This window comes from Aspergillus alliaceus (assembly GCF_009176365.1).
Source record: "Aspergillus alliaceus strain CBS 536.65 unplaced genomic scaffold BDW43scaffold_6, whole genome shotgun sequence".
Lineage (NCBI taxonomy): Eukaryota > Fungi > Ascomycota > Eurotiomycetes > Eurotiales > Aspergillaceae > Aspergillus > Aspergillus alliaceus.
This window is the reverse complement of record NW_022474689.1, coordinates 521814-549238: the sequence shown is the minus strand read 5'-3', so window position 1 is coordinate 549238 and position 27425 is coordinate 521814. Positions and strand designations below refer to the sequence as shown.

At 48.7% G+C, this 27425-nt stretch overlaps 8 protein-coding genes across 8 annotated transcripts; 5 read left to right on the top strand and 3 right to left on the bottom strand.

Moving 5' to 3' along the window:
* Positions 1-1455: 1455 nt before the first annotated feature.
* Positions 1456-4090, bottom strand: BDW43DRAFT_265036 (aminotransferase-like domain-containing protein). The gene is made up of 4 exons (XM_032040739.1): positions 3867-4090; positions 2961-3769; positions 2460-2845; positions 1456-2400 (listed from the first exon to the last, which is right to left on the bottom strand). The coding sequence occupies exons 2-4, from the start codon at positions 3435-3437 to the stop codon at positions 1950-1952; spliced, it is 1314 nt and encodes a 437-aa protein (XP_031904098.1). The 5' UTR covers positions 3438-3769; positions 3867-4090; the 3' UTR covers positions 1456-1949.
* Positions 4091-6238: 2148 nt separating this feature from the next.
* BDW43DRAFT_297632 (uncharacterized protein) lies at positions 6239-9050 on the top strand (the record flags this gene model as incomplete). Its single annotated transcript, XM_032044426.1, has 2 exons — positions 6239-6826; positions 6933-9050. 2 exons carry the CDS (start codon positions 6239-6241, stop codon positions 9048-9050), a joined length of 2706 nt encoding a protein of 901 aa, XP_031904097.1.
* A 4879-nt stretch (positions 9051-13929) lies between these two features.
* On the top strand, positions 13930-16505 carry BDW43DRAFT_265021 (putative pyridine nucleotide-disulfide oxidoreductase). The gene has a single exon (XM_032040738.1). It carries the CDS (start codon positions 14635-14637, stop codon positions 16294-16296), a length of 1662 nt encoding a protein of 553 aa, XP_031904096.1. The 5' UTR covers positions 13930-14634; the 3' UTR covers positions 16297-16505.
* A 49-nt stretch (positions 16506-16554) lies between these two features.
* BDW43DRAFT_265019 (amidase family protein) lies at positions 16555-18326 on the bottom strand. Its single transcript, XM_032040737.1, has 2 exons — positions 18159-18326; positions 16555-18103 (listed from the first exon to the last, which is right to left on the bottom strand). Exons 1-2 carry the CDS (start codon positions 18296-18298, stop codon positions 16645-16647), a joined length of 1599 nt encoding a protein of 532 aa, XP_031904095.1. The 5' UTR covers positions 18299-18326; the 3' UTR covers positions 16555-16644.
* A 411-nt stretch (positions 18327-18737) lies between these two features.
* BDW43DRAFT_203018 (uncharacterized protein) lies at positions 18738-19030 on the top strand. The gene has a single exon (XM_032039165.1). It carries the CDS (start codon positions 18790-18792, stop codon positions 18961-18963), a length of 174 nt encoding a protein of 57 aa, XP_031904094.1. The 5' UTR covers positions 18738-18789; the 3' UTR covers positions 18964-19030.
* A 113-nt stretch (positions 19031-19143) lies between these two features.
* On the top strand, positions 19144-20923 carry BDW43DRAFT_202993 (uncharacterized protein). Its single transcript, XM_032039164.1, has 3 exons — positions 19144-19717; positions 19793-20301; positions 20363-20923. The coding sequence occupies exons 1-3, from the start codon at positions 19499-19501 to the stop codon at positions 20817-20819; spliced, it is 1185 nt and encodes a 394-aa protein (XP_031904093.1). The 5' UTR covers positions 19144-19498; the 3' UTR covers positions 20820-20923.
* A 1856-nt stretch (positions 20924-22779) lies between these two features.
* On the top strand, positions 22780-24975 carry BDW43DRAFT_307531 (putative triacylglycerol lipase (LipA); the record flags this gene model as incomplete). Its single annotated transcript, XM_032046263.1, has 9 exons — positions 22780-23327; positions 23396-23510; positions 23568-23686; positions 23736-23803; positions 23857-23947; positions 23995-24248; positions 24298-24584; positions 24646-24781; positions 24836-24975. 9 exons carry the CDS (start codon positions 22780-22782, stop codon positions 24973-24975), a joined length of 1758 nt encoding a protein of 585 aa, XP_031904092.1.
* Positions 24976-25956: 981 nt separating this feature from the next.
* BDW43DRAFT_307530 (CinA family protein) lies at positions 25957-26436 on the bottom strand (the record flags this gene model as incomplete). Its single annotated transcript, XM_032046262.1, has 1 exon — positions 25957-26436. The coding sequence occupies one exon, from the start codon at positions 26434-26436 to the stop codon at positions 25957-25959; it is 480 nt and encodes a 159-aa protein (XP_031904091.1).
* Between the last annotated feature and the right edge of the window lie 989 nt (positions 26437-27425).

Below are 27425 nucleotides of genomic sequence, written 5' to 3'. Positions count from 1 at the left end.
TTCAGGCACAAGAGAGAGCAGTGAATGATTACCGTAAATACGGCTAGACTCCACCACCAAGTCGCGTATTAGGATGAAATAACCTTTTCTGGGTTTGATGATCGGTAACCTCGAGCCAATCAATACGGCTGATCCACCACCGGGTGACCAATGACCACCACTGATCACGGCGTACCAACCGAGGCTTGAAACACTTTTGGTCAGGGGATGAAACGATTGATGGTGGACTATGTGCCGTTAGCCATCCGTCATTTGACTACACACACGCGCATAGTAGATTAAAGGGAACACAAGGGAACCGTACCAAGTGGGCACTGGAGGGAACGACTGCGTCGACGAGGATCGCCTTCTATTAGAAATTCAATTTATATGCAGCAGAGTATACAAGCCCTCAAATGAATGAATCCGTTAATAGGTGCACGGAATACACCCTCACAACTGGCCTCAAGATCAAGCCAAAAAGAGAGAGGAAGAGAAGGAAAGAATAGAAGAGAGGGGGAGAGAAAGGGCCTGGACATCCAATCCAGAGATCCAGCAGACTATATATGACTACTACTAGTGCTAAGCTAAGCCCTTGATCAACATATCTTTGTGGCCAGATTCTTGTAGAACATGTAAGCTATGTACGCAGCTCCTTTTTTTTCTTTTTTTCTTTTTTTCTCCTCCAATACTTTGTTTTGATTTTTTCTCCACGGTTAGCATGGGCCCCTCTTTTAAACAGGCTAAAGCCCTCCGAGAGCGCAAAAAGTTGAAAAACGCGCTGTAGTTGCCAGCTTCACAACAGACCGCATGGTTATGTTTCTCTCAGGAATCCTCTATGGAGACTGGTTACGAGGGATTCGCAGAGACTGGTATGGAACAGATCCCAGACAGATCCACCATCTTGTAGGTTGATTGGAGGAGAAAGTGTGAGAGCTTCAACCCTAAGTCCGTTACTGAGCTCAGTTTGGCCACGGTAACGAGGATGTACATTCTTCGGGCTATGAGTGTCAACAGAGCGCCACACCTAGGTAACCAAGGTTGGATTTGTCACACCACGAGAGATTGCACATCCCCTTCTATCTTATTGCACCCACTCGACAGAAATAGTACCAAATGTCTGGTAGTATTCGTTTGAGATAATGTTCCTTCCTATGAAAACACACAGACGTGCCCCCAGGAGCAGTATACTCGACGCGTATGGGAAAACCACCAGAGGATGACCCACTCGGTTATCCAGGGGTGATCGGATGTGACTTACTATCTATTAATATACTAGCGTGCAAGAGCCAAGCTTTAATGGGCTCCCGAGATGCCGCGACCAAAGAGTCCACTGGCGGACTTTCTACCAATGACTTCCCCGGTAGTCAATGCGGCCGCAAGATTGGATTTATTGAAGTTTATTACTGATTAATTCCCAACGAAATTAATTTCCCGCCCAGAGTCTCCCCTGACCTATCCAAGAACCATAAATATGGAGGATCCAAAACCCATGATCGGATTTCCAAGTAAATTCTTGGCTTCAAGAATGTGGTAAACCCCTAAACGGGGGTCGAAGAATGAGTGTTTTCGACCCCTTGAACTTCCACTCTACTTGTCGCTTACCAATGGATACCTTACATATCTATTGTAAATCCAGTTGCACCTGCACCGGTCACCCGCATCGTCAATTCGTTTATTTCGCTGCACCCCGCAGTGTCACCCTGGGAGCAGAATTGCATCACAGCCCAAAGGTCATTTGATGCCTGACGCCTGGGGTGTTCCTAAGTAACCTATCTTCTTCACTTTCTAATTGGCACAAGCGGCCTTCTTGGCACCAATGATCGCTACACAAACCACATCGCATACCCAAACGGTGACTGCCCAAGGGCCGGAGCGGATCGATCCGCCGCCCACCCTTGGTTGCCGCGACCGTGCGATCTCAAGAGAATCTATCCCACGCGACACTTCCTGGTCGTATGATGTAGAGCTTATTTCAGTGCAGAGTGTATAGTGCAGGCAAGTCGACGCACCCCTTCCGCTAATTTCTCCTCATCCTCCCAGGCGAAGCAGAGACGTATGCCTCGGTCAAAATCATTCTTGCTGGTGTTTGGGTCTCCTTGGACACGGAAGAGATTACCAGCAATAACATGTACCCTATGCTCTTGACGTGCTATGGTCGCAAGTTCATCCGCATGCAACGGTGGGGGCAGTTGGATCCAGACAAAGTACCCCCCCACAGCCTCTGTCGACGTGGAGGGAAGCGTTACACCAAGGGGTAGAAGGTGCTCACGGACGGCGGACATCAGGCGATAGTACCTCTCAGCGTATTTCGGTCTCAAGACCAGGTCCACGTAACGCTGGAAAGCCCCCGTGGGGAAGAGTTGAGCGATGATAGCCGCCGAAAACTGGGATGGCGCGCCTCCTGACCGTGAGGAGCCTCTATTGTCCCACAACCGTTAATCGTACCATTCACACCGTAAGGGTATTCCAGAACGTACGTTTGCGACAGTCCATAGGCAACTTTTTTGGTTGCCTCTGCCCATCCAGTTCTTGCCCCAGGTCCAATTAGTTTGCTAAAGCTTCCATTACTTACTGCATTACCCCACTCATCCTTCGGACCGCCATCCAAATAGCGATCTACATCCACAACGCGGGGAACCTGAGCCCTATCAGGCTGGGCTAGGGGATTCTGCGGATCTGGTGACCACTGAAGAAAATCATAGACGTCATCTGTGATGATTAGGGCATCAAATTCCCGCGCAAGGCGGACCAGCCCCTCCCGATCAAACAGAGACATTGTCAATGTCGACGGGTTGGAAAACGTGGGCGTGGCGTAGATAACATGTTTGTAGATTTTAGTCCATGGCCTCGGTAGTTTGTATTTCTTTAGCATATTAGCCCCATCACTCCTGTAGTCAGATAAAGAAGGTACGATTTATCAAGGGGGGAGTCAGAAAAGATAGTGGACATACGCCCTAAATCTCTCTCGGCTGTCATACCGGTTCAAGACGCCCCTCAGCTTGAGCCTTCTCCTCGGCCTTCACCAACTCCTGACGAAGGAATGTAAGATCCAGACCTGACTCATCATGGGGAACCGCTCTTAAACGGCCCGCAAAACCAGCATCGTCCATTATCCGACATGCTAGGAAATAGGTGGGGGCTACCATCCAGACATTTCTGGTGTAGGAGGGATCTGTAAAGACTTGCAATATGCAAGCAAGGTTTTGGCTGGCACCGCCCGTTATACAGATACGCTCGGAAGAGATAGGATTGTGGGGTTGGTAGAAATCCGTCAACCATTGGGCAAGATGCTCTCGCAGCGGTTGGTAACCCTCGTCAGGACCGTATGATAGGGCCGGGACTCGGATGGTCGGTGAAGCCATGACTGTGGCGGAGGCCTCAGCTAAGGCGTTCATGGGTAGCAAGGCGGGGTTGGGCCAGCCACGAAAAAGATTCACCTCTTCTGAAGAATCCATCGCGTATGAGGTATCTGAAGGCAGTGAATGTGGATAAGTAGCGATCTAATCACCTTTTCGGCCTATCAATGAAGATTGTGGATAACCCAGTGGTAATAGTTTTTGCACTTGTAGTAAGCAGTCAATCAACCCTCCCCTAGCTTTGCCTATAAATATATATTGTGCTCTTGAGTGCAACCACGTCATTCAGTGACACTGCCTTCTATCGCTTGTTCGCGTTGAAGGCTATGCTCCTGGCTTCACTTTCCTAGTGATCCTTTCGCACACTCCATAGACTCCTATGAAGACACAGCGGCGACACGAGGAAGATTGATTCGAATACCGGAGTGTATCTGTAAGAGCTGGCAAGTTGGCGACCACTACTTCCATACGGACGCCAAGAAGACATAGTGGTGGATGATAGCGGAAGGCGGTGATGAAAATACTCACTTTGCTTCAGAATATCATTGGTCACATCCGGATCCCGATGGTTCGTTTGCAGTACTGGTATTTTTCTGGTGTATCCTTCCAAGACTTGCAGAGTAAGTTCCTACTAGTATGAGGATGAGGTGCCTAGTACTTGTCATTTATGTATATACATTGAGACTCTAGTCAGAGCATATGTATGTAGTACTCTGATCATGGAAATGACACGTCAAGATGCATTATCCAATCGGCCCACAATGTCTAGAATGTGTTATGGGCCATGGAAGGATACCTAGGAGGTGAGTACTACCTACGTAGTAGTCGTACGTATGTACAATACGCAGGACGGAGTACCATAGATCCGTTGCTATTCTTAGCGTGCTCTTTCTCCTAAGGTTTCCTTCCCACAACGGCTTCAATCACAGTTTTCTAGATAATTTAATTCCTTTTCCCCCCACTAAAGCAATTGAATAGGAGGTCAATATATTAGTTTTCATGTCTCATTAACTGGATACAGAATTTATCAATTAGACTTTCGATTGGAGACGCAAAGGGAGAGTGGTTGGAATTCTGTCCGAAACCACGACGTGAAAAACAATATCTGGGGGCGAAAAAAAAAGGAAAAGAAAAGAAAAGTCAAAAAGACATGCCTCATGGAGTACCCCTGGATCGAAAAACTTATCCACCTGTCAGCGTCAGCAGTCATAACCGTACGGGGTATTATATTACTATAATTCATAATTATAGCTGTGCGCAACTCGATGTTCAAGAAGACAAATAATGAAATTTAATATATAATATACATATAATCAGTCTATCATTAAGCTATGTTATTCTCGAAACAACAGTATCCAAGCTAGAAACGGGTTAATCTAATACTTGATCCATAGGCAACCGACCCAGGGTTCTGGATCTTGATGGAAGACTCCGAAGGGCTCCGAGAGAAAGCGTGTTGACAGGGGTGAGGTTCAAACTGTTACCAACTAGACTACTTCGAGGAGTAAGTATGCTCGGCTATCCGTTGAGGCTGGATATATAAGACAGATGCCTGGTATGATTGTCGGGAATACCGAAATAAGAGAGTGAAAGAAAGTACGGAGTACATACCTAGGAATTCATAAAAAAAGTTCTGACCGGGGATACGGGAGTAGGTAAATTTCTCACTGGAAAGAATCCACCGCAGTAACAATTCTGCCTTGTGTAGTATTATTCAAACAGTGTCAACCAACAGATGATGCCATCCTTGAGCCTCCTGAACCAGAAAAGAAAAATAAAATAAAATACACAGCCTCTCCCGAATATTCCCCCCCGCCCACTTTCTCCAACCGGTTTGGTGCCTGTCCAAGGAGGACAACAGTGATACAGGTCGTTTACTCCGTAGTACTCCGTAAGAAATGCCCTTGAAGAAGGTCATAGGGAAAAAGAAAATATAAGAAAAAAAAGTAAAAGAAAGAAAGAAAAATGGAAAAGGAAAAGAAAAATAAAAGAAAAACGACAAGGTCCCGCAAATTTAAAATTCATCAGTGTTGAACAGACTATTCAAAATAACCTGATAATAATAGAAACAGTAATAGTGCGTCCTCCATGATATACATACATACATACTGTACTCATACTGAAAATATAATAAGAACAGTTCAAGGGGAGGGAGAGTGGAGGATGGTTTAGGGTAACGGATATAATAAGTATTAAGACACAAAGGTGATAATAGAATTGATTTTGATTATTTTATTTTTTACATGAGTGTTGAATCTTACACCTTATTACCTTACTTTCCATGGTTCTCTTCTGATCTCATACTTTTTCTCTCTTTTTTTCCATTGACCCCCTCTATTCTAACCATCGATTTTTTCCTTTCTCTGCCTCCCACCACGGCTCCACCCATGGTTAAAAATACACCTAAAATCCGTATCCCATACCCATTTCATAACAAAATCACATAATAATAAATAAACCACCATTATTCTCCAGAGCAACTTTGGATCTTTTTCGCTCTGTCTAATTCTCTCCCCCCAACCCCTTCCTCTCATCCCGTCAATCAATCAGTCATAATCTTCTTCCCCCTTCCCCCTCGTCTCGTCATCCATCATAACCTTTCTCCCATCATTCTTCGGATCCCTCCTGCCGATCCATTCCATCTATCCAACCAACGGGGGAACCTTCACCACCTGACTAGTTCCCCGCTGGGAATTCTTTTACTTTAACACGACCCAGAAGATTTTTCGTATGGTTGGTCTTCAGCATTCCTTCTTACCTCACTGTTTCGTGACTTTCGTCGCGCACCCCGTCCTGGATTGCCTTCGCCGCCACCGGGCTTCGATTTAGGCTGTCGAATTGTTCTCTGGACTGACCGTCGCGCTTTCTTTCCTTTTTCTCACCAAACAGCAACCGCGAAGATGCTGTCAGCTCCGGTGAAGTCGGCCAAGCGTATATCGTCGCTTTTTTCCCTCGGATCCCACAAAGAGGCATCGATTCCCTCGTCGCCCGGCTCTCCCGGCGCTCCGAAGCCTTCCCCCGATCATCTGCCCCAGGATGGACGTCATCGAAGCAGTTCGCGATCAGCTCGTTTAGCATCCAATCCCATCAGTGTCGACTACTCAGAGGCGCGAACGCCCATATCACCCGGCCCGAACGATAATTTCGACCTGGATGCCCCTCTTCCACCTCCCCCATCGCTTCTCGCGGTGAACCAGGATCTCGCCGGAAGTGCGCCCGGCTCACCGGACTCGAGACCCCAAAGTAGAGGCCGCATAAGGAGTGGAAGCAGGCCTTCTAGCTCCGCGGGGCTGTTTGTTCCCGGAACTGGACCCGACTCACGTCCTGGAACTCCTTCGAAAAGACGGAGCTGGATGCCCGGACGGGCGCGGGCAAATTCCGTGGACACTAGAACGGCGCCTACAAGTCCTTCATTACCCAGCGCTTGGATTGCTGGGTTGGACCAGAAGATTCTATATGACCTGGAACCCCTATCGAGAGGGGAACAAGTACGTAGCAATCTACGGGTCCTCTTTTTTTTTTTTTTTTTTTTCCTCTATCTTTTAATCTCAATGAAACTTGAGTTCAGGGCTCACTAACCATGGAGCTCAATAGATTCCAGAATTGTGGAACGAAAATGGCGACACATACGTTTATCTTTTCCCTCAGAACACGGGCAGACCTGCTGCCTTTAAAGTCGATTCCACAGTCTTTGCCGAGTCGCCATCCCTGAATTTCCTAGCCCGGGGAACCGACCCCCGGAATTCGGGATCCGTTGAACAGCAAACTCGCAATTTGTCACTGGCAAGCCCCATCACTGGTCCTGCATCGCCGCCTCTGACTCCTCAAGACCGATTGCCAGACGATGATAATGACAGCACCGGTAGTAGGAGGATGGCATTTGTGGAAGATGACGGACAGGACGATCTTCAGGAACTTCACCTCTATCTGCCAATTCCCCTGAACAGTGATGTTTCTAGCCCTAATAGTCGTATTTCGCAAGAAGACACGGAAACTCTGCTGTTATTCCGCAACCTTTTTGCTTTCTTATTAGGACAGTCTTTGATTGCAACTCCCCGATCCCCTTCACTTTTCGCCATCTTCATGGATGTCGCAACGCTACTCTCTCGATTCGAGTTTACCAACTTCGACGGATCCAACTTCGGCGAAACTGCAACCACCAGCTTTGGCAACTATTGTGACGAATTGCATTTGGCAGATGTGCGCAAAAGCCGAGAGAAGACGATTGAAGCCATTGTTCTGGGAGAGCGTCTGCGTCACTTCCCGCTGTATCTTGAAGGCTTCGTACATGGTGTGGGCAAACTGGATGAGCTGAAGCAGCTGAGAAGCCCTAAATTTGGTCTCATCAGCGCTGCTACACAGAAACGGTTGGAAAGAGGCTTCATTGATCTAGATACACGTCTCCGAGTTCTATACAGCAAGCTCAATGACTTTGATTTCCCCTCAGCATTTGCTGGCGCTGCCAACTCCAACACGTCTGCCGAGAGCAAGGTGATCCGCTTTAAAGCGTGGAAGGCTGCATTTATGGAGATGCGACGTCATACAATTCAGTACTACCGGCAAAGATTTGGATCGTGGCCCCCCAAGGCACGGTCCAAGAAAAATCAATTTGAAGAGAGTGGTTTGAACCGCCAGGTCTTGATGGAGCTATATAATGACTTTGCAAACCTTTACGATATGTTGGTTGACCGGACTTCTCTCACTACTCGAACGGTAGATATGGGGGTAGAGGAGCCGTCGGAAACGGATGACCTCAACACAATGACCAATAGGGCCCTTCGGCAAGTCTTGAGCGAGTATGATCGAAGCACGCCGCCTGTCCAGCCTCCCATTCCTTTTGATATTCCCCAATTTCCATCTCTCCAGCCGCTACAGCGCAAGCCTATGGATGCCAAGAAGGAAGCCAAGAAGAACACCAAAAAGCTCAAGGATGCCGATATCAATGCCGTCCTGATGGGATCTTACACTCGCGATAGCCTTAAGCCGACACCCTTTATCGAGGCGTTTATGCAGTTTGAACGTCGTTCTGGCCATGGAAAGAACATCAACGATCTTATAGACCTTCGATGTGGCCAATGGATCTTCTTGTACTGTGTCATCCAGTCTCTGCCACTGCTTGTGGTAGATGTGCAGGATGTCAAATACGTCGAGGGGGTAGAGTACTTCCTCTGTATTGCTCCTCGTGGTGGTGCTCCTTGGATTCAGAATGACGGAAAGGTAGCCCGAAGCTGGTTTGGTGTTGCAGGTGGGGCTGGTGTCGTCAGTTTGCCTTCTGACGTGGTTATTAATGGCGTGGAGGGCATCTACCGGCGTAGTCACTGCTGGCGTGTTGCAGAGCAGTGGGCGGAGAAGGATGCCATTCTGGCGCCTCCGACGGTTGAGGACCCTTACGACAACGAGTCGTCGTTGTCTTCACCATACCAGGCCCAACAATCATCTGCAGGTTCATCGGCGGAGCAACAACCCACTCCCCTCTTGGCACCAGGGGGCAATGGCCTCACACCCCCACCTGTCATTCCTAGGACGAATTCTCCTGCAGTGAGAAGTCGAGCGGAACATCGACACTCCATCTATCCAGGTCTAGAGGCGCTTCCGTTACCGGCCGGCGTTGCTCCAATTGACCCACCTGCTAGGCCTATCAGCAGGTTCAATCCCAACATGAGTTTTGATGACATCTTAAAGCAGGTTCCAAATCAGAAAGGGAAAAAATAAAGACTATGAACTAGCGTTTATAATGTCTGGTCGGCGCCCTTTGACTGGAATACCGGAGCTTCTTTTTCTTTTTCTTTAAACCTCAAAAATTTCTTTTTTTTCCTCTCACATCAAGGCCACGGATCTTCTTCCCTATCTTGCATTATTAACAGCATGGCTTTTCAGCTCTCGTGTCTTCTCCTCGTCTCTATGGACCCTTCTTAATACTTCTTCCCTTTTCACCCTCCTGTTCGTATTTAACGTCTGTTATTGACCATTATGGGCGCACATAAATTTACCTGGACCAAAAGGCCGGCATGGTGTAAATGCGAAACTCCCTGAATCCAGGCCCTGAATTGAAAGTGAAGATGGGTACTACTTTACCTTGACCATAGCGTGCATTAAACTAAATGGCATGGCTGCCATGGTTTTGAATATCTCTTGTTTTTTTCTTTGACAAAACGTTCCTTCATACCTCTCCTCGTGTCCCAGCGACGCCATCCTTCTTTTCCCTTGTCTTTCTATATTTTGGCGGATTCCTTGAGGTTCTTTTGCGGACCCAAAGACGGTCTGATTTGATGTTGTTATCTACTATGAGCCGGATAGAACTAATGGTCCTTGTCGGACTGGTAATATAATAAATCCCTCCTGTTATGGGGAATCCTGCAACATGATAACTCCTGTTATAGGTACTTTACTCCTGAACATCAGACTATAGGACTTCCTTTGCCGAGTGTGTTCTCAGGGTCAATTTCCATCCACATCTGTGTCAGGCGATCTACAGATTTCTTGTGTGATGTCTGGACCAAATTACTCCATATTCCCAGCCACTTTCATGCCAATGCTTCCATCAAAGAAATACTTTGCTAAGTTGTCGATCGGAAAGCCGTCACCTCGCCAACAGGATTTTCTGTCCGCGAGCCGCGCTAAACCTGCCCCTCTCGTTTAGTGCGAAACGATGGATGAGGGCACAGCAACGGCTGCACAGGAATATGGCGTGCGTTTTGCTCCCATCCTCTTCTCTCCCACGACAGCTAGACATTAAATGCGGTATTATGGCGGCCCAGAATGTTTTTTTAGAAAAAAAAAAAAAAAAAAAAAGGGAAAGAAAGGAAGGAAAAGCAAGAGGGAGTGCTCAGACCCTAACAAGCCGTGTCGCAGAATAGGGGGAGTTTATCGCGGATCGGCTTCAAAGACATGCAGCTAAATAATCTACTTGCTGTCTGGGCCAATGCTTAATTGATCGACTTCGTATTGTTTCTCGCGCGGTAATTACGCTAATTACGCACTTTTCCGCAATTTTTGCTGTCAGCATCACCATTTTCCTCCGTTCCAACTTCAATGCGCGCTCATTCACCGTGTCGCAATCCTACACAAACCAAGATAATGCGGTGCTGACATCCGCTCGACCATGTCTAGGTCACGATCCAGCATTGCTAGTGACAGCCATGACCGCCTGGAACCGCGCTTATTGCGGGCGGCCGAAAACGATAGCGTCGAGGCGCTGAGACACATTATCGAATTGGCCCATGAAAATGGCCAATACAGTGACAACTTTCTGCGAGTCGGACTTATGCGAAGTTGCGAGCGCGGATGCATCGTCGCCACGCGGTATCTGCTCGACTTATTATGTGCGAACCCTAAGGATGCGAGTAATAAGCCCTCTCCACTTGCCGCGACTAATCGTCCCTCACCGCTGTTGCGCGCCGTTGAGCGAAATCACGTCCGCATTGTGCAGCTGCTACTGGATTATGGCGCGCCTTTGGAGACTACGGATAAGGATGGTCGGACGGCGTTGATGATGGCCGCGTGGAAGAATCACTGGCATGTGCTTCAAGTACTTATTGCGAGAGGCGCGAACGTCAATGCGAAAGATAACAGAAAAAGGAACGTGTTACATAACTTGGCAGCGGATAAGCACTGCAACTGGGGGGAGGATGTGATCGTGCTTCTATTGAGAACAGCTTGCGAAATCGATGGTGAAGCCGGCCGAGATGAATTAGGTCGGACTCCGCTTCACTGGGCTTGCGCGACAGGAAAGTTGCGCTTCGCAGAGTTGCTTCTGACCAGGCCACATGGGCCAATTGCTGACATAAATGCAATTGAGGTCAGAAGCAAAAGTGCCCTCCACATCGCCATAGCCCACGACTGGGACGATATTGTGCAGCTTCTACTCCGACACGGTGCAGATGTTGACTCCAGAAGTGATGGTGGCTGGACTCCGTTGCATAACGCTTGCGATAAGGGCGCTAAGGAGATTGTACGCATTCTGTTGCACGCTGGGGCCAGAATTAACAGCCAGCTTTTGAATGGTGTTACACCACTGCATCTGGCGGCCCAGGCAGGGCACACTGAGGTCGTCGAAGTTCTCCTGGAGCGCCCGGACCTGAAGCGGAGAATCCGGGACAACTTCGGCTGTACGCCATTCTTGCGGGCGGCCCAGTTTAAGCGTAAAGATATTGTGCTGCTTCTGGCACCGTTTCGAAACGTAGACACACTATCCCCGGATGCACGAGGGGCCTGCGAAGGCTTCGAGGCTACCATTGTTGACTTTGGGAACTTTCGCAACGAGAACAGGGTGACGAAAACGTCAGTATTCAATTTACTGTATGGCCGAGACTCGGAAAATCCACATAAACAAGCGTTTACTACCATTCCTAGGGACAGTAAAGCTACTGACTTCAGGTGGATCCACCTTCCCGCTAATAATCTGGCTTGGGTAGAGGCGTTGCTCACTAAGAACTTCATTGAGGAGGGGGCGCACGATATCGAAAGCTTCAAGGGCCTTGAGAAATCATTTCACTATCAACATCGAGGGCAAAGAACGCACTCCCACTTTATGCGCCCGATGTGTCAATGCACGCATCGAAAGCTACGGCCTCGCGAGGAAGAAAGCTCGGAGGAGAATGCTGAGCCTAAGATCCCTCAGATTGTTATCAATGGACGTCTCCAAGAGCCACCCAAAAGCCCAGCAACGGGTGGTAGCCATAATGCGAAAAAGCAGAAGCCCCGGGGCAGCAAGTCCGAGCGGGCCGATTCTGATGATGCCACAAATAGCTCCCAGGGCAAGAAAGCAAAAAGTACCACCAAACGGGGCAAATCCAAGGGTGAATGGGTGTCTAAGTCTGAGTCGAAGAATGACGAGAGACATCGACCTCCATCATCTTTGTGCAAGGAGCAAGGGCATTCTATCACCAGCAATGTCTGTGTGTTCATGCCATATCTTCATTTCGAAACAGCTGAAAGGAGACTGAAAATGGAAGAAGCAATTCAACGAGCCGAGACACTCAATCTTCAGCCTGGACTCTCTCGGTCCCCTACACGGGATGAAATGCTGATCCGTGCGCATCTGGCATCTTCCACCGCATCTCTTCATGTCCGACGGACATTGGATCAGTTCTTCTACCCGAACATTGATACCCACACCCGAGACCAGGACCAGGTGGTGTATCGCTATCAGACTAAAGGGCAAGGACGTGAGAGATATGGAACGGAGCCCAAAATCTTTATGGTGGACCAGCTGTGGATGTGGATTATGGGGACGAATCTGATTGTCACTAGCTTTGCGCAGCGTTGGGAACAACCAAAGAATGACCCATTAAACGTGTTGGATGGAATTATCGAGGATATAAACTCCAAAACTAGAGAACCAGTTCGTTCTGTCTATGACTTGGCGAACATCATCACTAACCGCTGCTCGGGTGTGTTTGACCGCCACCGTATGGGTGACGAAGAGTACCAATTCCTGGACATGTTCGAGTCCTCAATTGGTATCGCAACCGACCGCGAGACAGTTCTCTTCAACAGATTCAACCGCGCGTCAGCGCAAGCTTCCGACTGGCTCAAGAACCATCGCAAGTTGAGTCGTTTCTCCCGGAGCTCACAGTCAAAGAAGGACGCCGCTGATGGCGAAGGTGAGGAACAATTTGTAGAAGATGAAGATGAAGTACCTCTCTTTGTGGATAACCTCCTCGATATTGGACAAGAGATCGACCTTCTCGGCGAAGCCAAGGATATTCGTGACGAACTCAATATGATTCGCACCGTCCTACAGCACCAGCAGGATGTCCTGCTTGACTTTCAAGACGTGATCTGCGGGATTCATCAAATACAAAATCGACCGCAATATGAAGTTAAGAAAAGGTTTAAGGAACAGCAGCGTACGATCGATATGCACCTTAAGGACATCGATCGGATGGACAAGCAAGCGGAGCGTATCTATTCATCCATCACGGACTTGCTAGATCTAAAGCAAAAACATGCAAACGCTTTTGAAGCTCGATTTGCCCGCGACCAAGCAGCCGGTACAACCCGGCAGGGCAAAATAATGATGGTCTTTACTATTGTAACCACCATCTTCCTTCCCCTGTCATTCATCGCGTCCTTTTTTACTATAAACCTCCAAGAGTTCCCCCACGGTGCTGATGGATCAGAGCAACTCCATCTTTCCTATGTAACGAAATATACGTTTGGCATTGGGTTTTCCATTTCTATCCCCCTTATTCTCATTGCCCTGATCGTGGACGACATCAGCGATGGATGTCAGGAAGCCATCCGGCGGACCCGCCGGTGGTTGTTTCATCGAAAGAAGAACGCCCGGAGGCGACCAGCTATTGACGAGCCAAGGCCAACGACGGCATTAGAATTGGAAAAGATGTTCAGTGGGACAAAGTCTCGGAGGAGTGCTGATACTGAGTTTGCGGGAAGCTTGCTACCTGTATCTACCAGGGGAACTGCTCATACTCTAGGTAAAAGGGGTATACTCTTGAGACGGGAAGAGGTATATTGATGAACTTGCAAACGAAAAAGAAACGATTGGATATAGATATGATGATGATGTATATGATAGACGAAGAAATGCATATATTGATGGCCCCGTCACATGACAGTAAAAACATGACTTCCCTCAACTTTCCTCCTGTCTTTCAACCTCTCCCTTCCTCCCCCCCTCCTCACATGCCCGCCATCACATACAGTTCGGGATTTCGCAATCTTATCTCCCAAGCCTGCATGTGGATCCGGATCACGCACTCTTAGGAATTCGGAACGTATGCGAACCGCACCCGTCGGGTTCCGCGGGGATCTCGATTCCCTCTCCGATCTGGTACACACTGACGAATCCTTGGGCTTAGAAGAATAGCTTCCTTCTTCTAAGGAGGCTGTGTGCAACGCCTATATGCCCCGAAGGCTGTAAGATTTATTCTTGCACGTGTATCTGTAGCGGAGCTCTTCTCGGAGGGAGTCGGGAGCAGAAGCTCCCTATGAGTCAATGCCCCTTCCCGTTCTTCGCTGGTGGATCAATTGACTACCTTCGGTGAGATGGAAGCAGGATGGAAGCCTCGAAACTGCGCGGAATGTGAAGGTTCTCTCCGTCACAATGGAAATTGATGTGCCTCCGGTTCGTTCCCTTCGTTCCACCGCCTGAAACTTTTGTGTCTCGTCCACCGAGTCGATGAGGTCATCATGTGTTCAGAACCAGAATCTCCTACAGTTTTTCCTTTTTGTCGATCCACTCGTTCCTTATACAACTACATAACGACTCCTTGGATCGAAAAGTCATGTCTGCAGTTTTCCGATCGTGGTTCTTGACTCTGTATACTGGGAGATGGGATCGGTTCATGTGAATAGTTTGGTTCGCTTCGGACGGACATCTTGGACTTTGCGTTTAGGTACATACCAGATCAGACGCTCAAGATTTGTTCAGTGCAAAAGATGCCTGGCGACGCAGGCGGACCATTCGGCTGCAATTGCTGAATCTGACAGGGGAAAGGAAAGGGTGGTCATTCTTGGATCTGGCTGGGGAGGGTATACCCTCTCCCGAAAGTTATCACCAAGCTCGTTCTCGCCTCTTATTATCTCTCCTCGTTCATACTTCGTCTTTACCCCGCTTCTGACGGACGCTGCTGGCGGTTCGCTGGATTTTTCGCATATCGTGGAACCGATCCGGGATCCCCGCGCCAAGGTTGATTTCATCCAGGCCGCAGCACGGGCCGTCAATCTAGAAAAGAAGACCGTTCTATGCGAGTCCACCGTGGTTAAGAGCGGCGTTACAGAGACGCCGCGGACTCATGAGTATGAAAGGGAGACCGCCTCGTTGCGGCCGATGCAAGAGGCGCGCAGATGGGAAAGGGGGGATTACTTCGAGGTTCCGTATGACAAACTGATCATATCCGTTGGCGCAGTCAGCAAAACTTTCAACACCCCCGGCGTGAGGCATAACGCCATGTTCTTTAAAGATATTGGCGACGCGCGACGGGTGAAGCGTCGCGTCCGAGAATGTTTCGAGCTAGCGGTGCTCCCGACCACCACCCCAGAGATGCGTAAATGGTTGCTGCATTTCGCTATTGTCGGTGCTGGACCAACGGGGACTGAATTAGCGGCTTCTCTCCGTGACTTCATCTACAAAGATATGATGACACTATATCCTGCCCTCAAAGAACTCCCTCGCATAACGCTCTACGATGTAGCGCCCAAGGTGCTATCTATGTTTGACGAATCCCTGTCGAAGTGGGCTATGGAGACTATGAAGAAAGAAGGCATCGACATCAAGACCTCACACCACGTAGAAGGGCTCCGCTGGGGGGTACCAGGCGCCGAGCCTCCGTACGAAATGGACCCCAAACGATGCCTAACACTCAAGACAAAAGAAGAAGGCGAAGTAGGAGTCGGCATGTGTGTCTGGGTAACCGGAAACGCAATGAACCCACTCGTCAGCAAAGCTCTCCAAGACGTGGAGACATTCCCCACAGCATCGACCCTTATGAAAGACGGCACCAAACCACCCTCTGACCTCGCAAAAGATTCCTCCTGGCATATTAAGAAAGCCCCTAAAGTCGGCGCCCTCCTCGTCGACGGCCAACTTCGCGTCCAACTAGAAAATGCCGACGGCAAAACCGCCGTCCTCCAAGACGTCTTCGCCCTCGGTGACAACGCCATGCCGGAAACCGGTGCTCCGCCCGCTACGGCACAGGCGACGACCCAGGAAGCTAAATGGTTAGCTACTAGGCTAAATAAGGGGGACATCCAGAGCTCCCCGCCGTTTTCGTTCCATAATATGGGCACGCTGGCATATATCGGGAATGCGAATGCGCTCATGCAGTTCCCCGCTGAAGATGATAAGCCGCCTGAATATTTGACCGGGCGCATGGCGTGGCTTGTGTGGAATTCGGCGTATTTGACTATGAGCATGAGTTGGAGGAATAAGTTGCGGGTTGCGTTTCGGTGGCTGTTGAATAATGTTTTTGGGAGGGATGTGTCGAGGTATTAGTCTCAAGTTCTGGGTTAGGGATGTGAATGCATAGATATCTCTTCTTTTTGTTCGAGGTTTTATTACTGTCACTAGATGTACATATGTGGTGACACGTGAGGCTGGGTTGGACCTTCCTCGTAGGCTGCATACATACTCTGAAGTTATGATTGCTACGTTCTATACTGGCTATTGGAATACCCTCAACTACAAAATACAGAAGACAAGAGAACAAGATAACAGAAAAGTAATGATATGGATTAGGGGTATACATATCTCGTCTATGAGACGTCTAACTTAATATTACATAATGTGTATCCTCTAACAATAGTAGAAGTGTCCATCGAGCACAACACGCTCGAATCTATTTTACATAATCACAGGGAGGTTACGAGTCAAGTAACCACGCCACTGAGGAAGAGAGCGCTGATACTTGGTTCCGGTCGACTTCTGCAGGTCCTCAATAGCACTAGCGTACTTGATCAAGGTAGGTTCCGAGAAGGCCGTGTTCAGAATGGCAAGACCAAACGGCATGCCGGACTCCTTGCCCACGCCAGCCGGAACGGTGATCACGGGGTACCCAGCCTGGGCGGCAATCTGGATGCTCTGGGCAACGTCAGGAGGCACGAGGAGACCGTCCAGGGTCCTGTTCTTGTACTTCAGGGCGGCGTCGATGCCTTCCTCGCGGGTAGTGCGCTGGCAGAATCCGAGGGCCTGGAAGTAGGTCTCATCCATGATACCCTTGCTCTCGAGGGAGGCGATCAGACCGTCCTGGCCGGAGCCGAAGGCAGGGTGGATGCTCGGGTATCCACCTTCGGAGCCGTAGTTGTCAAGATAGTACTGGACGAGGTCTTCGACGGACTTGATGTTGGTGTTCTCGACCTCAGACAGATAGTCGCGGAGGTTGTTGTAGAAGTCGACCTTGATGTAGCTGTACTCGGATTCGTTGGCGTATCCGCGAGTCGAGCCGTAGTCCCAGTTGAAGCCATCTGGGGAGACGATCGTCTTGTAATGGGGCAGTTCAGTCCCGTTGATCACGGTGGCACCGGCCTGCTTGATCAGGTCGACCAGCTCAAGGAGCTGAGAAATCTGATCGGCATCGCCAAGGGCCCAGAAGGACTCCCAGGGGATACCGAACACGGCGCCCTTGAGGGCAGACTTGTTGGTGAGGAACTGCGCATAGCCTCCGTCAGGGGTCTGCCCCTTCTGGGCAAGAGTGTAGTTATCACGGGTATCAATGCCATAGATAGCATCGAGAGCGTAGACTGCATCGCGCACGGTTTTGCCAAAAGTACCAACAGTATCCTGGTGCAGCGATTCGGGAACGACGCCAGCGCGGGAGGTCAGACCAACAGTAGGCTTAATGCCGACGACCGAGTTTCTCTGCGCAGGGTTGATCACACTGCCGTCGGTCTCAGTGCCAAGGGCGAAGGGAACCAGGTTGGCACCAACGGCAACACCTGACCCGGAGCTGCTGCCGCCGGGGTTGACCGTGAGGTTGTAAGCACTGCGACATTGGCCTCCACGGGCCGAGAAACCCTCGGAGTAGTTGTTGGAACGCATGTCGGCCCACTCACTCAGGGCGGCCTTGCCCAGGAGCAGAGCACCGGCTTTGCGGAGGCCATGGACAACATGGGCATCACGGGGCACAACGGATCCTAAAAGTGCCCAGCTGCCAGCAGTGGTCTCCAGGCGGTCCTTGGTGGCGATATTATCCTTGACAATGAACGGAATACCATGGAGCGGGCCGCGGATCTTTCCCTTGGCGCGTTCATCATCGAGCGCTTTGGCGATCTTGAAAGCATCCGGATTGACTTGCAGGATGGCACTGTAAAGTAACGTCAATATCAAATCACACATACATGGAGGTGATGATAACCTACTTCAAATAAGATTGCGTTTGGTAGATGCGCTCCAGATAGCATTGCAGCAGCTCAACGCTGGTGAGATTTCCAGCCTCGAATTGCTCCTGAATGGCGTCGATGCTAGCTTCCTCGAGTTTGAAGCCATTGCACGAACGCATGGGAAAGAGAGAGGCTCCATTGGTGCCCAAGGCAGGGAAATCATATTCATAAGGGTTTGTCACGATCTGGCAGGCAACCAGGCTATCATCTCCATCGGGCTTGGCATTGGCAGAAACAGAGTTCGCCAACACGAGGCCGGTGGCCAAGACCCGACCGAGAGATCTCAACACCATGATGTATTATGGTTGTATCGAGATAGAAAATTGGTGCGGTTGGATAGAATGACCACATTAAATAGGGGAAGATCGACCTTTTTGATCAGTGATCGATCCCACGCGAGGAGCGAAAGGGGGGCGGTGGGGAGCGTTTTTCGTTCGATCGGAGACTCCACGGGTTCATATACCGATATAAGAAGGCCGTCGTGGAAGTTGACAAATGCGTTCGTACGTTCCACACCGGCAAGCAATAGTACGGACGAGAAGACTGACTAAGGGAGAGAAAGAGAGTGCAGTATGACTAGTGCGGGAGTTCTCCACCCCTTGCACTGTCAATGCTCTATGTGGTTCGATATCATTGTCATGCCTTTTTTGGAGATTTAATGCATCTCTCGCGATCCTGTGCAGGAACCACCGCCGATCGGGTTAGCCGGCCAGGTGCAACTATTTCCACCATTCTAATCCTTGTCGGTTCTGCATCAAAAGTCTGGACGATCGCGATCCTTTGAAGATTAACTTCCAGGGGGGGGGGGTATCGTCGGTTCTCCTAATCTCCACTGGAAAAATTTCCAATGTAACGTCAGAATCTCTCAGTGTATGAAGGAAGAAAGCTAATTAGCAATCGCTTGGAGAGCTAAAGAAGGTAAGACCTCCACACTCAGCCCATAGATTCGCTTCGACCGATTGTCGCGTCCACGGTTTTGGTACTGTGCGGATCCCGCTCGATGCCACCCGGTGTCCACTGCAACCGGGATTTGAAACGGTTCTCTTGCAGCTGATTTGATGAAGGGCTCATTTCTGAGCAATTTGGGCCAGTGATAGAACCACTGTCGAAGCCAGTTTATTGCTTTCTAGCGTACGGTTAAAGTTCTCACAACGTGAGACAAATCCTGGCTATTTAGTGTTTTGTGCCCTTCCATTACGATGAAGAAACTTGAAACATTTGCCTGCCTTCTTTGGATGGACGTCTGATGCCCTGCTTTAAGATGGCACGCACGTCCCGTTGAGTGAGGGCCCAATATCGCCTTCTGTGGATCGATCTCCATGGCCATTCCCGACGACATCCTCCTCGCGGATGCCGCGGGGACGATCCCTCCTGGGATGTCGCTCGAGTACCTCGCTGAGTCGCGCGATCGCCCGGCCCTTGTAGCCATCATATTCCTGGTGTGCTTCACTGGGGCGATTATGATAGTTCGCCTCTATGCACGGATATGGCTTGTCAAGAGACTCGGCTTAGACGATGCTCTGGCCATTCTCACCATGGTAAATAAAAGATCTTCCCGGACCAATCGTCGAGAATGAAGCTGAGCTTGGAATTAATCGTTCGTCGGGATATAGTTGATTTATATCTCCTTTGTCATCCTCTCCGTCGTTTTGATCGAACTGGGAAGTGGCCGTCATATGGACTACATCCAGTATGTCCTGGCGATGCCAACCGTGCGCCAGACCCAGGTTTTGGATTTCGTCGCGCATGTTCTCTACACGACTGCTTTGTTCTTTTGTCGACTATCGGGTTTGGCTTTCTATCACCGACTGGCTGCGCGCTCCAGCAAATTACACCTCTCGATTAAAATTGCAGCCGGCTTCCTACTCGCCGCATACCTGCCTCAGCTGTTTCTATTAATATTCCACTGTCGACCTGTAACCGGGCTATGGCCTTACCCTTGGCAGGAGGAACCCATCAGTTACACCTGTTTGACTTGGGGGCTGGTCTATTCTGTTAACTCGGCAGTCTCCCTGACCTGCGACGTGCTCATGTTCGTCATCCCCACCATCCTCATCAAGGAGCTCCATGTCTCGCTGAAGCGGAAAGCCCAGCTCTCCCTCGTTATGTTCCCTGGTGTCCTGTAAGATTTACTATTTCCCCTGTCATATTCCTGCCGGTGGATCTAACAGAAATTTTCACAGTGTCATTGTCATTTCTGCCGTCCGCGTTTACTTTGTAGCCATCGGCCAATGGACGGATGACGGCAGTTGGGCCTACAATCCCATGATGGCCATTGAGAATGCTGAGATTGCCGGCACCTTGACTGCGCTGTCTGTGCCGGCCCTGAAACCGGTGTTTGGGAATATATTTACCCAGCTGACCGAGTACTCGCTCTCCACGCGCAATCGGTCTGGGATGCCAAGTCAATCGAAGCCTTCTTCCGGGCTAAGGTCTAGGGCTAGAGACAGCAAGCGTCTGTTGTCCTTTTCCAAACATGGCTATGATGACTATGAGATGATGGGTTCGGAGACTAATATACCCCCAAGCGGTCCGGTACAATCATCGGAGCCGGGTACCGCGCGAGATAAAAGCATTGGGGTAACCACAGAGGTCGCCATTTTTCATGGACAACAGGCGGACCAGAGACATATTGTATAGTGAAAAAGTAATGACAACTGCTGTAGAATCCCTGCTAGATCTCCTAAAGGCATAGACCTGAAAAGAATACCCCTTGTGTTTTTTATTTTTATTTTTATTTTTTTTCCTTTCTCTCATATTCTCTCTGATGCCTCCGGGAGTATCTTTGCTCTATCAAATCATCTTACCTTTTAAGTGTAGGGCGGCCTCATTACTAAGTGAATAGAAAATAGAAAGTTTTCCTGATTCCATAGTGACCCAGATTCAACGCCGCTAGTTGATTCCAGAAAATCGAGCATGTCTATTTATAAGCAAAAGCTAAACACTGCCCTATGCAGCACATTATGTGGACCTTCCATGAACACTATTGCTCGAGGCGGAGGTAACCCTACCTATCCTATTACACAGACTATCATGTGAATATCGAGATAATGTCTCCTTTTTAAACGCGGAAAATTCTGCTCTGTGGATCTGTAATCTCTCACATGCGCTCCCAAGCCCAGATACTAGAGCAAAGCATGAAGGATCAAATGCGAAACAATGATACTTTCCAGCTTGGCTCCGAGGACTTGGTTCATGATTTTCCCACACTTATCTCTGTCGCCTTCTACTGCTCCTCTTTTAGCGTCTCTCTTATCTCTCTTATAAGTTAAATCTGTGTTAGCTTATTTGGGTCCATAGGCTCTTTAGGATACCCGTATCTCCCTCGTCAAGCGTCCTTGGCATCACGGAGCCTACGGCGGACATGGGCTGAGAGAAGGGATTGTGGCATAGTGGCAGTGCTATGAGGAGCAATGGAGTGAACCTTTGAGGTGTTGTTCTCATTAGCAGTTGTAAATTGGGTTCTCGGCGTAGTATAGAGTGGAGTTACCCTCTTGTTCTTGTTATTTTCCCCCTTAAACCTCGCTCTCTCCATTCTTCATGTATTCGTTCTTTACCTTCTCCTGGTTCTGCTGCTACTAAATATCTGCATGGAACGTTCAGTCTTACAGCGTACATGCAATCCTGAGAAAATGGATAGATGAATACCGGTTAACTTGCTTGTGTGACGGACCTGCACACCTGAGACATGTTGGAACCTAGAGACATGGTTGCCAAAGGTAACTTTGTATACGCTGGATATAACCCCTAGAACACGCATATCTTGGGTCCTATGTTACGTACCTCAAGTGAAGTATCTAGTACTGATTACCCTGATGCAAAGTATGCACACTATATATACTGTAGGAGACGAATATCAGCGATGATGTTATTATCTTTATCACCACTGACTTGGAAAGCTTTCTCATGTACTAGCAGAGTACACATATGCTTTGCGCCGTTCGAATTTGTGATTCGAATGGAGTATGTGATATGTATATTCGACATTACAGAGAGAATAACTACTGTTCCTCAACGATTGGGATCTAATTATTATAATACACTCGTACAAAACGATTTCCTACATCGGGACTGCACATTGCTAAGAGATTAATCTCTGTTTTTCACTTCTTCATACCCCGCAGAACAACACATTAGCGCAGCACTAAAGAATTGATCGGCATGGAGTTACATCAGAAGGACCGCAGCACATCCAAGACAACTATTGCTCTCATTGGTGGAACCATGCATTCAACCTCCTAAACCACTACAGCATCAAAGACAGCAAAATACGTTTATTAGTGGAAATGTATAGGCATCTCAGCCAAAAAGCCCACTCCTCGTGGAGTATACCATCACTGCTAATAAACTAGTCCGGACAACCATGTCTCTTAGCTACTCTAGAGAGATCTAGGCAAGAGCACACAGCCAAATACCCGTCCAATATTATAACCGGCCTGGGAATCAGACTCCACAAGGCACTTTCAATAAGCCACATGAGCGCCCACTCGGAGAAATCTACCTTCACGAAACCACTGTGGTGGATTTTCTGGGGTACTATATTTGCCCTGGAAACCCCCGACTTTGCTCTAACCCAGCTGTTTCAGCTAATATCTCAACCATGGCGAGCCATTTTAAGACGCTACTCTGGGTAGCCGTCGTCCTCAGGGGCCCCGCTCTTGCTCTCCCGGGTTCGTTGAAAACTTCTCGAGCCGAGGTGTCCTCTTCATTGCCGCCGGTGGCAACCGTTGTATCGAGTAATTCACAGACGGAAACCATCTTTGTTGGTCGTTCTCTGCCAGAGTTCAATCAGGAGCTCTTCCTCGGCATCAAATATGCCGATAAACCTATCCGGTTTACCCCATCATCTCTGAAGACAGACTATACTATCAATAACAGTGACTCCGGGCCATACAATGCTCCAATAGACGGCCTGAACAGATCCGAACAGGCGGTCCTTTACAATGCAACGGCATACGGCTACGAATGCCCCGGTTACGGATCCGACGAGACCAAGTTGGTCAACATAGGATTGATCCACTTAAACGAAGACTGTCATAATCTAAACATCATTCGGCCCAAAATCCAGTCACATGATACCCCATTGCTCCCCGTCATGATATGGATTTTCGGGGGTGGATGGCAACAGGGCGCAACGACAGATCCGAGGTAAACGCGCTAGCTACATTTTGATGACTTGATAAAGTGCTGTCTGACCGGATGCGATTATCTGTCAGGTACAACATGAGTTACATTGTACGCCAGGGCGCGTTGAATAATAGACCTGTTTTAGGGGTCTCGATCAATTACCGTCTGGCGGCTTTTGGTCTTTTGGATTCTGAGGAGGTTCGGGTATGTTGTTTGCCTGTATTCTGCTTTAGATATGGTTAGGGCTTACGGGTAAGGCAGGCATCTGGGGCTAATAATCTGGCACTTCGAGATCAGAGAGTTGCCATGCGGTGGGTGAAGGAGAATATAAAGGCGTTTGGCGGAGATCCGGAAAAGATTACGATTTGGGGCGAATCTGCGTAAGATTGTGGATCTGGATATGGGGTTCTGGGTGCTAATGGTAGTTAGAGGCGCTTATAGCGTTGGAGCGCATCTGGTTGCTAATGATGGGGATAATGAGGGTTTGTTCCGAGCTGGTGAGATCCTTCATCTTTCCATCGAGGCTAGGATACTTCGACTAATTCGGCAGCAATTATGGAGTCGGGAAATGCCATCGGGCCGCCCTGGAATGGTACAGAGTGGCATCAGCCTATGTACGATCGCATTGTGAACAAGACGGGGTATTTTTATTTCCAATAGGCTTCGACAGTAGGCTAATGAGATGAAGCTGCTCTTCCTCGTCGGATACACTTCAATGCCTACGGGATGTCTCTTACGACACACTATACGATGCGGCATATGAAGGACTGGAATGGTTCGCAACTATCGATGGCGTTTTCATCAAGGAGTATCCCCAAATAAGCGTTACAGAAGGGAGAATGGCCAAAGTGCCTATTCTCCTGGGAACTAATACAGATGAGGGAACTAGTTTCGGCACGACAGGGACAGATACGGATGAAGAGTGTATTGAGCAGCTTATATGTAGGTTGTCCAATAAGACATGAGCTAAGACACTAGCTGACTATACTAGCCTCAAAACGCTGGGTTCTTAATCGCGAGCAAGCCACTAAGCTGCTTACGCTCTACCCTAATGACCCGGCCGTGGGATGTCCATATGGATGGGGAAACACTACATGGCCGAAATTGGGACTTATGTATAAGCGATATGAATCAATGGCGGGCGATCTGAATATGGTCGGACCGAGACGACTTCTTGCGCAGACCATGGCCAAGTACGAAAAGCAGGTTTACTCTTATAGATGGGATGTACCTGCTTTAAATACGTCTAGTACTATTGGGGTGGGTCATTTCGCAGAAGTAAGTGTCAAGACTTGAAAATCGAACCCTGAGGTGTTGAACGATGTTGATAAAAATGCAGATCCCATTTGTGTTTGCCAACCCAGTCCAGAACATAACAACACTAGGAGATAATCCCGGCCGCCTGGAGTTGGCCAATCTGGTTGCTCGAATGTGGACATCATTTGTGACTGTCCTAGACCCTAACGGACATGATGGTAAGTGCATGGCTTATCTCACTAATAGATTGGAGAGAAAGCTAATTTGAACAGTTGCAAATATCCCCCAATGGCTACAATATTCACAGGAAGCCTCAAACTTCGTTTTCCGTCTACCCAAGGACGAAAGTTATATCGAGGCTGACACTTACCGGGCAGATGGTATCGACTACATTAATAGTATTGCTAGGTAGATTAGTAGTGGGAGATAAGGAAAAGAACAGTGGTTCTCGCTTATTCTCGCTTATATTAACATTATTAAGAAATTATAATCTTTAAAATGGTTACTTCTCTATCAATTGTCCTAGACCCTTGCGGCACATTCCTGACGCGCGTAGTTTGCGTTGACTTTAACCGCAACATACCGCGCCGGAAGCCATCACCACCAGAATTAATTTATATTTATTAGAATTTAGTCATGGCAAGCGGTCATACACATACTGGTGTGTAGGTCACGAGCTAGCCAGACTGTTGAGCTGGCACCCCGGCCTAGCTTGGCAGCAACCCGGTGTCTGTCATTCAGTCCTTCAGAGGCGCATTGGGTAAAAATGCTTGGGGCTATAGTGAGGCGCGCATTCTTCTTCGATGAGCTCTGCAGCTGGTAGATATCTTACAGGGGTGGTCGCACCCTACAAGGGCCTGATCTGAGAAGGTTACGGGGCGACATATCATTGCTGTGGAGTATGACTTACGATGTTTCTTGGTTCATGGATTGAGGCTGGCCGATCTTACGCACGGGCCAACAATATTAGAATCAATGTGGGCCCTCTATCCCTTCGCTTGAACATCGCATAGTGTCATTTAATGGCATCAACAAGCTGACGTGAAGAAGCGAGAAATTTCTTTTTATATGGAGGCGGACACTCACCGGGAAGATGTTATTGACTCAATCAACAGTATTCCTAGACAGGCTAGGAAGGGGGAAATGGCACCATCAACTAGTATTCTACATATATAATTTAATACGACAGCGTCTAATATTGTTTTCTTCGAGTAGGCCTTGGAAAGTAGCAATAGAAAAACAGTGTCAGGAGAGATACGCAAAGACACCCTATGTCGTACTACTTTATATGCCCCATCCCCTCTCCCCTCAAAAAAAAGGGTCTCTCATTATAGAAAGGGAATTACACCTGCTCGAGAGTGTGAGAAGTGACAGATAAGAGTCCTAGGAGTTTTTAATTTTTCGCACAACCTTGATAATCGACCAACTCCTCACGCAAACGAGACAAAGCTTCCAAGATAGTAGCCTCACGAATATGTTCACGAGTCCCTGGGAAACTGAACGGACCCCAAACCCTACTTCCCGTAGGCGAGGCAATGCCGATATACACTGTACCGACAGGTTTTCCATCCTGAGATGTGGGACCAGCGAGACCCGTTGTCCCAATCCCCCATGTCGTTGGTTTGCTGTCATAAGTTGTGATTTTGCGAGCGCCTTCCGCCATCAGTGTTGCAACATCGGCGTGGATAACACCCATAGTGCTGATCAGGCCTGCATCCACGCCTAAAAGCTGTTGCTTGAGGGGTGCCGCGTAGGATACGACGCCACCATGGAATGCAGCACTTGCACCGGGGACAGAGGTGAGTGTTGCCATCACGCCGCCAGCGGTCAGGGACTCGGCAACCCCAACCGTCTGCGCGGCCTGGGCAAGCATCTGGGTGACATCGGCGGCGATATCCTGGACTGTTCGGTATTACGCTTTATATACGCGCGGTTGGCGTCCATGGTGGAGATAGGCGGGAAAGAAGTTGGGATGATGTACAGGGTTTGAATGCTCAGATTCGCTTCGAGGTTGTGCTGGAGGGATATATGGCGGCTAAAGCTCTCATACAGCCGTTAACACATAGATATTCTGTCGAAATAGGTCACGCATGTGTAATAATGAATAATAGAAGACTATAATATTGTCTTATATAGAACACATGGCTACAACCGTTGATATACGGAATAACAGCTCAGTTAGTAAGAGGCCACTCTGGCAAGAATGGAAGGAATAACAGGCTTCCTGTTAACGGTACTTTTTATTCGTTGAACTACCTAATATAGGCTGCCTTATTAGATATGATATTGCGATTTAGACGGTGTTACCTAAAGGAATGCTATGTATAGTTCTGCCTGTTATCGAAGAGCGTCAAAGTATTATAGGGAGTTAACTTACGCTCTTCCTGTACGTCTAGATCTGGGTTAAAGAGTAATATGGAGTCATTGACCATACCATCAGCATATACAGTAGTGACGAACAAATTTTACAGAGCCAAGTTGACCGTGACAACCGTATCACTAGATATTATAATGTGTTAAAGCCATATATGTTCTTCTGAAGGCACCGTTGGATGGATACTCTGGGAGACACTGGGATTGAGCCGAAAGAAACATTCAATGAAATGACCGGGTATCTTCAAGGAAAAATGCGTTGTTCTCCAGTCGCCGTCCGATTCAGCTTGCCCATGTGGGCCTAAACCAATAGCCCAGCTTGAAATACCGCGCGACGTTATCTGAGTGGAATATTTTGACGCTCCCTGAAAGCCAGGATGACCTAAACTATACCTTTGCTCTACCCCCGTGCTCGGCCCCAGTCAGAGCTTGCTACATTGAGACTGACACTTGCCAAACATATGACATTAGCTATACTGACAGTGCTGC

Coding starts and splice junctions, on each gene's coding strand:
- BDW43DRAFT_265021 (XM_032040738.1), top strand. CDS start 14,635: ATGGGATCGGTTCATGTGAATAGTTTGGTTCGCTTCGGACGGACATCT.
- BDW43DRAFT_203018 (XM_032039165.1), top strand. CDS start 18,790: ATGCTCTATGTGGTTCGATATCATTGTCATGCCTTTTTTGGAGATTTA.
- BDW43DRAFT_202993 (XM_032039164.1), top strand. CDS start 19,499: ATGGCCATTCCCGACGACATCCTCCTCGCGGATGCCGCGGGGACGATC. Junction 19,718..19,792: donor CTCTGGCCATTCTCACCATG/GTAAATAAAAGA, acceptor GTCGGGATATAG/TTGATTTATATCTCCTTTGT. Junction 20,302..20,362: donor GTTATGTTCCCTGGTGTCCT/GTAAGATTTACT, acceptor AAATTTTCACAG/TGTCATTGTCATTTCTGCCG.
- BDW43DRAFT_265019 (XM_032040737.1), bottom strand. CDS start 18,298: ATGCGTTCGTGCAATGGCTTCAAACTCGAGGAAGCTAGCATCGACGCC. Junction 18,104..18,158: donor CAAACGCAATCTTATTTGAA/GTAGGTTATCAT, acceptor GTTACTTTACAG/TGCCATCCTGCAAGTCAATC.
- BDW43DRAFT_265036 (XM_032040739.1), bottom strand. CDS start 3,437: ATGGATTCTTCAGAAGAGGTGAATCTTTTTCGTGGCTGGCCCAACCCC. Junction 2,846..2,960: donor CTGAGGGGCGTCTTGAACCG/GTATGACAGCCG, acceptor AATATGCTAAAG/AAATACAAACTACCGAGGCC. Junction 2,401..2,459: donor GCCTATGGACTGTCGCAAAC/GTACGTTCTGGA, acceptor GTGGGACAATAG/AGGCTCCTCACGGTCAGGAG.